The 12,152-nt window shown below is 41.0% G+C and overlaps 1 protein-coding gene across 1 annotated transcript in view; it reads left to right on the top strand.

Moving 5' to 3' along the window:
* LOC136631532 (uncharacterized) overlaps nucleotides 1-12,152 on the top strand; it is a 43,537-nt gene that overhangs the window by 14,654 nt on the left and 16,731 nt on the right. The window contains exons 4-8 of the mRNA XM_066605814.1: nucleotides 2,589-2,690; nucleotides 4,325-4,425; nucleotides 8,218-8,313; nucleotides 11,035-11,161; nucleotides 11,310-11,411. Of these exons, the coding sequence (XP_066461911.1) occupies nucleotides 2,589-2,690; nucleotides 4,325-4,425; nucleotides 8,218-8,313; nucleotides 11,035-11,161; nucleotides 11,310-11,411 (528 nt within the window). The remainder of the gene's footprint in view (nucleotides 1-2,588; nucleotides 2,691-4,324; nucleotides 4,426-8,217; nucleotides 8,314-11,034; nucleotides 11,162-11,309; nucleotides 11,412-12,152) is intronic.

Here is a 12,152-nt window from a genome sequence, read left to right as displayed (position 1 = left end):
GTGCCTCTCGCTTATGCAGGAGAAGTAAAGAATCGTATGGAATTGCTTAATACCTTTGACAAAGAGACAGACGAACTATAGGAGGAAATCATAAGCATTACAAAGGGAAACAGCAAACAAAAATAAACCATACAAAAAGTCAACAAAAAAAACAACCTGACTATCAGCAGACACCCTCCAAATCGCCAACATGCAAAAACAAGCAAAATCTACTGGAAATGGGCACGATTTCCAGTGACTAAATGCTCAGTTTCAGCGCAATGCGAGGAAAGGAAAGGAACTGTTTTGGGATGCACGCTGCATGAAATTGGAAAAGGCAAATAAAAAAGGACACAACACAGAATTTTTCACTCATGGTAAAAAGTCTTGTGCTACTTTTGCATCACACAATGCAACCTGAATTTTTGATCAGAATGGCAAGGAATAACACGATACTGCACAGTTTAAGCTTAGATGACGGGAATATAAAGAAGAACTGGATGCAAATGATCGCAGAAACCATCAAGCGAAAAAAAAAACCTGAAAAACTAACAGAATTAGAGCCTGATAATGAAGTGAAATCATTGAATCATAGAATGACAGAGTTGTAAGAGACCTCCAAGGTCACCCGGTCCAACAACCTGCTCAGTGCAGGATTTACTAAATCATTCCAGACAGATATTTGCTCAGCCTCTGTTTGAACACTTCCATTGAAGTAGAACTCACCACCTCCCATGGTAACCTGTTCCACTCATTCATCACCCTTACTGTCAGAAAGTTTTTTCTAATATCTAATTTATGTCTCCTCCCTTTCAGTTTCATCCCATTGTTTCTAGTCTTTCCTTGTGCAAATGAGAATAGGGCTGATCCCTCTGCATTGTGACAGCCCTTCAGATATTTGTAGACAGCTATTAAGTCTCCTCTCAGCCTTTTTTTTTGCAAGCTAAACATTCCCAGATCCTTTAACCGTTCCTCATAGGACACGATTTGCAGATCGCTCACCATCTTAGTAACTCTTCTCTGAACTTGCCCCAGTTTGTTGCTGAACTTGCTCCAGTTTGTCTGTGTCTTTGGAGTAGGCACTGAATCAGCTACCAAATCGAAAAGCCCATGGAATCTATTGCATACCTGCTGAGCTGCTCAAGCCCCTGTCAGTCCAGACACTAACAGCCCTTTGTCGCAAGATTTGGGAAACCAAGCAGTGGCCAAAAGATTGGTCAAGGTTCATTTTCATGCCACTTCCCAAAAAAGACGACCTGAAAGAATGCTCAAACTACCGCACGATAGCCCTAATATCACATGCAAGCAAAATCCTGCTAAAACTTATACAAAAACCACATGACGCCAATAGTGGAATGGGAACTCCCTGATGCACAAGCTGGTTTTTGCAAATGAAAACGAACAAGAGATTGCAAATCTCTGATGGATAATGGAAGAGGCCTGGGAATACCAGAAGGAGGTGTAGATATGCTTTATCAATAATAGCTAAGCTTTCGAATGCATTGAACGTGACAAGCTGTGGTAAAAGACATCTAGGGCAACTCATATAGTCATTATTTGCGAACCAAGAGGCTATGGCCAAGACCTCCAGCGGTAACACTGAATGGTTAAGAATCGGGAAAGGGCTATGCAAAGTTTGTAGCCTATCTCCTGCATTGTTCAAGCCATATCCAGAGGTGATCTTGAAGCAATGCAATTTAGATGAATCAAAACTTCAGAGCCAAGATCGATGGAAGAAACATCAACAACCTCAGATATGCAGATGATACAACCTTGCTGGCAGAAAGTCTAGAAGATCTTGAACTGATACTAAAAGTTAAAGAAGCAAGTGAAGAAGAAGAAGGCCTGTACTTGTTTATCAAGAAAACTAAGATCATGACAACAGCAGGTAACAGTACAGGAAATATCAGAATCAGCCACAATGAAGAAATTGAAGCAGTTCAAAATTCATCTTCCTCAGGTCCAAATAAAATCGACCACAGTGGAGAATCAGGACCCCAAATAAATGACAAATAAAATCTGGAAAAACAAAATGATGGATAGTAAATAGGGGCACTAACTGTGAGTTTAGTGGGAGGCCGTTCCCTACCACACTGGTGAGTCGGTGGCTCAGCATCATTCTCACTCAACCCCCACCCCCTGGTGAGTGCGTACCACAGTGTCCTCTTCCGTATAAACAATTAGGTGTCAAGTCCCCCTCTATTGGCCCACATATATAAATGCCTTAGAGTGTCATGCGGTCATCCAGCCACATGGTGGCGGTATTTCAGTTACAGACTGACAAAGGGCACACTAAGGCATATATACTTTGAATTAGGTAAGATTAGAAAAAGTTTTTTTTGCGTTTTTTTTTTTTTTTTTTTTTTAGTCTTACAGAAATAGCACTGCTCTTGTGGCTGTGTCTGGTATTGGAGCACTGATTTGAAAAGGGCTGAGCTGCATTACCAGACACAGTTTATATACAAGACAGCTGCGTTTCTGGAAAAAGAATGCAGATCCTTACTTCTAATGTCATGCAATTCCTTCTATATGTAGTGTTTAAAGTATTGAAAGTGAAATGCATCATTGCTTGCAGTACACTGATGACATATGTCATCTTTACATTACAGGATGCAATTTACAGGACATTAGTTGAACTTCTTCAGAGTGAAATTGTGTGGAACTCCTATCCAAGAGGTGAAGTCCGGTATTATTTCACTGATGTCCTGGAGGTAACATATGAGCTAGATATGTAATTTTCTCTGCACCAGTTTGCTCTTTCATATTTGACATTACTCTAAAAGTACTCCCACTGCAGACATTAGTGTTGCCATTAGTGTTGCTTATTATGATCAACCAGCTGATAAAATCGGACCGATATTTGCAAAATCAAAATCAGATTGGGTGATCCTGACCCAAATTTTAGCAAAGATCTCCAGAAAATCATATTACAAATACCGTAATATACGGTATGTGTTTTTAATTAATGTGGCTTAGTGCTTGGGTCAAACCTCATCAAGGACAACATCTGCATAAGCTTTGAAAACCTCCACCCAAATCCTTGGTCAGATTTGAACCTAGAACTCCAGCACTGCAAAGCAGCAGTGCTAACAACTGAGCCATCACACTTGCCATTTCTGCTCAGTTGTTAGCAATGCTACCTTGCTGGAGTTATAGGTTCAAATCTGACCACAGGCAACATCTGGATGGGGGTTGTGTGTTCTCTTTGTTTTTATTCCACCTGTTCTTCTCCTCCTGTGGAGTACAGTGTGGTGTTTCAGTTGCTTTGCTGGAGTGCTAGGTTGATATCTTTCCAAGGTCAACAGCCGGATGGAGTTTTTCAAAGTCCAAGCAGCTGTTATCCATGTTTGGATTTGAACCTAGGACCCCAGCATTCAAAGGCAACAGTGCTAACAACTGATCCACATTTGAGGAATACACACATGCATGAATGTGCACACAGCCCCCCACCCCACCACAACCAAATTAGTTAACCCAATTTTTGCTCTTATTGAATTTGATGGGAGTTGGAATCGGGCCATCCTGATTATTTTTTTGAAAATCAGGTCGGGTACTCTCGCCCTGAATATTTCAATAATAGATCAACAGTAACCGCCACCTATCAGGATAGTGGGGATAACATGACCTTCATTTATCAAACCTAAAAGCCCATTTACATGACCCAATTAGTTGGCCTGAATGTGTATTTCCCCTTTCGCCTCGCCTGAATTTGCAATTGATCAGCCAATGCTTGAGCAAATGCCGGATCATGTTCCACATCTTTATACTGACTTTGAGATGATTCAGCGGTGATTGTTCACCTTTACCAATGCAAATAAAATTATTAAGTTCCTGATTAGGGATGAGCGAGTATACTCGCTAAGGCACATTACTCGAGCGAGTAGTGCCTTAGTCGAGTATCTGCCCGCTCGTCTCTAAAGGTTCGGCTGCCAGCGGTGGGCGGGGGAGAGCGGGGAGTAACAGAGGGGAGATCTCTCTCTCCCTCTCTTACCCCTGCTCACCGCCGCAATTCACCTATCACCCGCGCCGGCAGCCGAATCTTTAGAGACAAGCGGGCAGGTACTCGACTAAGGCACTACTCGCTCAAGTGGTTAGCCTTAGCGAGTATGCTCGCTCATATCTATTCCTGATAATTCTAAGATTTCTAAGTTTTGATTTTTTTTTGTTTTTGTTTCATTTCATCGAAAAACCCATGACTCCATAAACAAAATACGAAACATTGAATGGAGAACAAATATCTTAATTCTGGAAGTAAATAAAATAAGTCATAGATTTAGCAACTGCCCTAATATGTGAAACTTAATTTGAATATTATACCTTAAACATGGTTTGCCTTTAAATTTAGGAAGCAACTAAGATGTGCAAAGCAGTTGAAGACCTTGGAGACACCTTAGTATCTAGACTACAATCCTTATTCTGGGAGGAGTTTTTGCATTTTGTCACCAGGTAATGATCTGTTTATAACTGAGATAATAGGGCCTTTATGCTATAATGTTCCTTAAAGTGGTATTACAGCTTCAGAAAAGTTATTACTTTTATATTTAAGTTATATGACTTCCCAAAGTACTTTCTGTATCCATTCTTCATGGTTATCAAAATCTCTGCATGCTGTCCTGTTCATTGATGATACTCAGCTACAGGACTTGTCACAGTTCACAGCTCTAACAACTGCTATAACAAGCTGTACATCTATTTGTCCACTACATGACCAGGATAGATATTATTTTCTAAAAGCAATCAATACTTTCTCATCAACTTCATGCAGTTTTCAAGATCCCTGCTTGTAGTTTTTGAATGGGAACTTTCATTCTTTTCTGCCAAGGTATAAAACCATTCCTGGTCCTGTGATTGGCACGGCTCGTTACAGTACAATTATCATATATTTGTCTTATAATGAGCTGCTTACTTGCATGTCCATTGCTTGACAAGGACAGATTTTTATTCTGTGGAAGAAAGCAATGAAGGTTCCTATTATATGACAGCAAACAGAGAACTTGGGAACTTTGAGAGATTGATGCCGAAAATATATTAGAAAGTTGCATAAGTTTACATTATGCAAAGAAGAGCCTGTAATTTCCCGTTAAGCAATCTGTTAAACTGTTTATGATTTTTTTATATTTACCAGGGTAATTATATTCTTTTTACATAGGGCGATTATCGCCTGAATAGCCGCTTGAAACAGCGATTTCCGGCAATAGTCATCCGATGTACACCAACAGGACACTGAGCAAGAAACCGCTCGGTAGTCGTTAGTTGCATTGTTTCAAGTCGCTGAAACAAAGTAACTAGCGAGTGACTTCTCACTCAGTGTATCTAGAAAACAAAAGTCTATACATCCAACAAATAAATGAAGTGTGAAGGTGTACAATAAACCATGGCTGCAAGAAATACAGTAACCAACATGTGCTTCAGCACACATACACACTTAATATCTGCAAACAAATGCATAATGGTTTTTTGTACTAACCGTAAAAAAAGGAACGGTTTTTAGTGCAAGATTTGATCAAATCTGTGTATGCCCATCCGCCACGTCAAGGCGAACTGTATTTCTCACTCAGTGTAAAGAGGAGTTGCTCAATCTTTGAACGACTGCCTGTTTGCAGTGAATGGAGGCGGGTGGCTGGAAGAGATCTCCAATGCTCTCCGACCCCATTCACTGAACAACTGTGTGAAGTCACAGGTGCGATAGTTATTATAATGACTTTTGGGTGCTCATGCACCCAACAGTTGTCCCATGTAAAGGTTCCTTTAGGTAAACGGAAACCAATATGACCACCATCACCATTACCACAAGGGCTGTCACTCTCTACCTACCGAGTTGGGCATGTGCATGCTATATGATGCTCAGTGCTGTATGTTGGGGGTATTCTTCTCTAGAAACAATGTTTCTATGGAAGAATACCTCTCTGCATATGGCGTTTGACAAAGTATGCCACAATAAACCTCTGCAAACCTCAACATTAAAAGCGAGGAATTTGGAGATATAGTTAGGCCCCATACACCTCTATGGGAGTCAATAAGGGAGGATTCAGAAATGGCGTAAAACTTCACCACAAGCAAAATTGCCGCAAAATCAGCATGTCTTTCATACGGAATTAAATGTGGAATTGCCACAGTTTATGCCCTTTGAGTTTTTTAGCAGATTTTTTTGCCAAGTGTGAATCCACCCTAATTCATCTGTGTACATGAGGCCTAAATTGTAAATAAGTTTTCTCAAGTCTAGTAGATGTAATTCTAATATATTCTTATACATTGTAAGAAGCTGCCTCTAATATACAGTTTGTGGTTTTATGACAGATTGAAATCATGAACTGAAAGTCCAGTCTGTGCACATGTAGACAATGCAGACATGTGTTCTACATAGGACTGTTTCATCACACATCCCCTTTTTCAGTCTTCATTAACTAAATATAATTAAATGTTTCCATGTTTTTTGCGCATTTTCCTCTTATTTTGAATATTTCTGTATCTCTATATGTCTCAGCTGACCAATATATCCCCAGATGTAACTAGAAACCGTAACTACCTAACTGATACAGTATGCATATATTTATATATGGTTTCTGCAGCAAGCATTCTGGCTTTAAAGTGACCCTCTGGTTCTGGAGATACAAAGATGGCTGAAGTGCTTCTCTGACTACCTGGTGCACACTGTGTATTAGGATGCATTGGTAGTCTATGACGCTACATGCTGCTTCTACTGGGCAGTGCTGCTCACAAGATTTGCATCGTCTTGGATTAATGATGCATGCCAATGCAGAGAGTGCATTAGGTGATCAGAGAATCTGTTGCCACTATTTTTGTTTGTCCAGGTCTGAAGGATCGCCCTAAATGCTGGCAGAGCCCGGGTTGTTAGTGCCGGTGTGGTTCACCCCTGAAGTGCGGGGCAACCTGCCGGGTTGAATCGTGTGTGATATCATTAATAGGTTATAAGCCTGCATGGTGAACTACATGTATCAGTTGGCCTGCCATATGTATGAGCAAGTGTAATACTAAACAGTCACTGCGCCAATATGTGGTGAGTATGTAAGTGGTTGTTCATCAGTATATTGCACCGATGCAATGCTCCTCCCTCCATATAGCAATACTTAGACTTGTGGTGTCTATACCTACCCTTGTGTATTTGTGTACTAGTAAGTATACCCGCTAACCGTGATTTCTGAATGATGTCTTTCTTTGTTGCCCATGGCAAGCAATCATAGCACAGCTCTCGGCAGTATAAGAAATGAACATGTGGGTAAATCAATAAAGCCTTGGAAAAAACCATCCACTTGCTCGTTCTTCCTGTCGCAGTATTGTCAGAGGTGGGGTACTTTTCCAAAGCCCACCCTGTAGAACTGTACAGCAAACACAAGCGTCTAACTGCAGCCTGCATGTGCTTATGGCAGAAAAATGATGGCTATTTAATATTGAAGACTAGATATAGAGTATAAGGCTGGGCTCACATGAAAGTATTACATGCGCATAATATGCCGCAAATGGCGTCAACGAAAGTACATTGATTTTCATTGTTCCACTCACCCCTGTGTATATTACGTTCATAAAAAAGAACACATGCTGTATTTTACAGTGAATCACCTACGTAAGAGCTCTATTGTTCTCTATGGGTGCATTCAAAACACAATGCATACACAATTACACTGCGTATGTGCGGCATTTTTTATGCATGTTGCTAGCAGACATGAGAAGTAACCAGGAAGCCTATGCAGGACAGCGCATGTAAAATAAGCTGTACATTCACAGACATACACAAGTAAAACGCAACAATGCGCAGTTTCATACACCTGTCAAACACTGCAAATTTTACACAGCATATTACCATATGGGCATGTGAATCAGCCTAAGGGTGCTTTCACATGTGTTTTGGAAGCTTCACTACAGGTCTAAAAAAAGCTCTGCGTGTCGTGCTTTTTCTTCTGCCTAAAAGCCGTCCAGCCAAACGGAAACGAAATGGACCCCGATGAAGTCAATGGGGTCCGTTCAACACTGTTGAGTTCCGTCCTAAGACCAAGTCGTTCAGTCATGGGGATTTCCGAACAGAGCAGGAAAACAGAACCCTGGATGCAGGTGTGAAACCGTAGCGTGCTGTAAAATTACCACCAAACCGTGAAACAGGAGTGTGACTTGTGTAATGCTGTGTGGCAGTGCAAATAGTTTCTACACCTTCACTAATACTGCAGTAAAAAAATGACAGGGAACATTCCCACTGGTCTAACATAGGCACTTTTTTCCATGCAGGTATGAAATATTTCTAACGGAGAAGCTAGGTGGACAGATTTCTGAGAACGGGGTGTGCGTTGGGATCAGAATTGTGAAGAATTGCGGCATTTTACGGTAATTAAAATTTATTTTCAATAGATTTTTAAATTTATCGAAAAGATTAATACACAAAAGCAATTATGGTACATAAATGACAGAATAATACAATGCACAGTTATGAGTAATGTAGATTTATGGCCTTTGCTTTTCCCATATCCTGATATAAACAGCGATCACATGAAATTATTGTTTAAATGTGGAAGCGGACTGTTTGTATAAATATATTTCTGTTTCCAAAGCACATCAATGACAATCCAAGGTGCATTCAATTAGATATGCATTTCATTCTGTATGGCCAGACAGAAATATGTAACTGCATTGATAGTGTTCCCATATTCCAAGACACCCTCTACGCTCCCTACTGACTCTGTGCAGCACCGCGGGATCACTGCACATGACCTCCTCACAATGCCAGGATCTCTGCTTCTGCCAATGGTCAGTCACCTGCTCGCTCCTCTGCCCTTTACTGCTGTATCTTGGAAGCCAAACATAAGCTAGGGGCGTGACAGGGGCATTTACTCCAGGTGACAGCTGTCACACCCCTAGCTTTCGGTGGTGTCAAGATACACCAGTACCATTGTGTGCTCCTCTGGACAATTAGGATTCTTTGCGTTTTACAACTTACAGAGCTCTATATAAACCCGCGTCCCATAACCGCTCTAGAGTTAGATAATGAAAAATGTTGTCTGCCTACAACCACCACTAGAGCAAGTTTACTGCATATGGATTTATACAGTTCCTATAGAATTGTGTATTTAGTGAAATTGCCCTAATGGTGGCTGCAGGCAGCGAAATTTTATCTTCTAACTATATTATGACATCATATGGATCATAACTTTGATACCAAACCCCTTTCACATCCCAGTTGGCAACAACTCTTACAACCAAGAGATATCCAGGCTGAACATGGGGCTTCACAGCTCCATCTAGCACCATCATAACCATGTATAGTTTGTGTGCTAATATGTGAAACGGGTTGCAGGTGTGGAATATGATGCCGGTGATGGAGATGTTTTACACCAGTTCAGGTAAACAAACTATGCTTCACTGAATGTATGATAAAGAATAATATGGCAATAACATACAACAGTAATATTTAGGTATAATGCAAACAATTTACAAACGTTCAATTAGTGCTACAACTCAGTCCGTACCCTATGAATAGGATGTCCTTAATATTGTACACAATGTAGAATTATCACACTAAATAAAAGGTTTACCCTGGCCAGGGGTAAATAGCTCCGTAGAGGGTGACTGAAAATAAAGTCTCCTCTGAAGTACCTTGGTCTTGCTGGTACAACAGGATTACTAAATTTGCTACCTGAAATATGCAGAGATTGTCTCCTGAACAAATTATTAGTACTGTACCTTTGGGTAGGCTGTATAGTAATAAAATCCAAATAATTTGTTGTATTGGTGATGAGCACTGGGTGACGGTACTCACAATTACAGATCTCTGAAACTTGAATATCTAGACACTTGTTGTCAGTCTGTCTGTCCTTGTTGGTGGTCTCTCTCCCACTGAAGGCTCGGCAATTGCAGTTGATAATTGCAGCACTCATGTTGCAACAGTTGTTTAGTGCCACTCCAGGAATCCAAGTTGCACTCTTTCTCTCTGGAACAGGAAAACCCCGATCTCCATTGGCACTGGGGCAGCTCACTCCTCACAAGGCTCTCAGCAAACACTGCTTAGTCACCACCTTGCCTAGGAATAGGGCCTGCCTTTTATACCCAGCCAGTCAATGGGCAACCCATTCCCTGTTAATCCATAGCAACAAAGTTAGAGTCAAAAAAGGCATGTGACTGTTCTAAAGGTTCTAACAAGAACATATATGAAATCCAGCAATAATATACATAGAAATCTAGGTATTTAATCTCTTGAATTTGACCACATAGAGACACAAAATTATATCTTACACAAAAGGTATTATGGTTTGTTGCAACCCTCGAAAATTGGCAACAAACCTACATAATCTGCCAATTAAGAGAGCGTTAGAATGTCAGATCACATGTAGAGATGAGCGAGCGTACTCGGAAAAGCACTACTCGCTCGAGTAATTTGCTTTATCCGAGTATCGCTGTGCTCGTCCCTGAAGATTCGGGTGCCGGCACGGAGCGGGGAGCTGCAGGGGAGAGCGGGGAGGAACGGAGGTAAGATCTTTCTCTCCCTCTCTCCCGCCCGCTCCCCCCCCCGCTCCCCGCTGCGACTCACCTGTCAGCCGCAGCGGCACCCGAATCTGCAGGGACGAGCACAGCGATACTCGGATAAAGCAAATTACTCGAGCGAGTAGTGCTTTTCCGAGTACGCTCGCTCATCTCTAATCACATGCCACCCAAATGTAATATGGAAAATTACAATAAACAAGAATGAGGGGGAGTTCATGTGATACTTTAGGTTTTGCTGTTTTGGATAAATCATCTATTTTGGGTGTGTGAGTGGGTGAGGTAAGCTGCTAAAAGAATTGAGCAGAAGTTAATGTTGAAAATCTAATTACAATATCACAACCGTTTATTAAGATATGGTCTTCACTCTCCTGGGAAGCCTTTCCAACAAACCGTAAAATATGGCGGCTTGGATTAGGCTTTACTCAACCATAAAACCATACTTGGCTATAAGACTTGTCTTGAATTCGAAGCTTCATTACTACGGATATGCCATCAATATTGTAGAACCCCTTTAATTGTCCGCTATTGATATGTCTTCAGATGATATCATCATATTTCTCCTCCAATCAGAAATGCAATGAACAATCTGGGTGCAGCAGCACAGGATCCGGCAATACAGGAAATAGAGAAACTTATTGGGCAGTGTGAGGACAAAGGAATTGGCCTTGTTCTGAACAATTTGAAACCATCACTGAAGGTAATACTTGCATCACATTGTGCTTATATTTGTAACATAAACCACAATATGTATCTGTGAGTGTATGTGTTAGCACTTAGCACATCAGTAGCGCAAACAGAAAATTCTGTGCTTTCACCTGTTTTTAAGCTGTCTTTTCTCACTTCAGGAAGCTTTCAAAAATTACTTTAACAAGAATTCCAATGAATATGAGAATATTCTCAGAAGCCTAAAATGCACTTTAGTAAAGGAGGACATTCAAAATGATCAGGTAAATAAAAGTTATGATTATCATCACTGCATGCAATTGAAAGGGGTTGTCTGGAAGAGAAAACTCATTTTCCAATACACTTAGCCAGAGCAGAGAGCAGCTACAAAGAGTGTCTCTTGTTCTGGAGGACCTGCCATGTCCATGCTTTACTTGTACAGCACATAGATTAAATATGGGACTGTGTAATGCTTCATGTGCCACATGGTGGCGCTGCAGGGGAATTGAACACAAACTGAGTACCACTCGGTGTGATCATATATTACCTCTTTGCCAATTTATTTGAATAGCCACCAACCATGTGAAACTATATTTACCTTGCAGTGGCCGCTGTAGGGAAAATGTGTGATATGTCCTGTCTTCTCTCGATGATATGACCTGAATGCTGGAGGTTTCAGCAGCAGGACCTGCCAGCAATCAGACAAACACTGGGATGTTGTGCATTTGAGAAGGATTTGTCCAGTTGTCCATTTTTTGTAACATTTTTAAAGGGATATGTCCATTTGTGGTGTGTGGTATTGCAGTTCAGCCTCATCCACTTCATTGGAGCCGAGTTGCAATACTGAATACAAACCATAAGGAGGAGTGGTGTTGTTTTCGAAAGAAAGCAGTCATGTGCTTTTAACCCTGTGTAACACTTTTAAAGGGAACCTGTCATTACTATTTAGCAAATTAAACCAAGCACAACAATACAATTATGACCGACATGTCAGCTTCCGGTGGCTCATTATAAAAGCGCACCTG

The sequence above is a fragment of the Eleutherodactylus coqui genome, chromosome 6 (assembly GCF_035609145.1).
Source record: "Eleutherodactylus coqui strain aEleCoq1 chromosome 6, aEleCoq1.hap1, whole genome shotgun sequence".
Taxonomy (NCBI): Eukaryota; Metazoa; Chordata; class Amphibia; order Anura; family Eleutherodactylidae; genus Eleutherodactylus; species Eleutherodactylus coqui.
The sequence above is the reverse complement of the archived record's forward strand: the minus strand, read 5'-3'. Positions and strand labels throughout refer to the sequence as shown.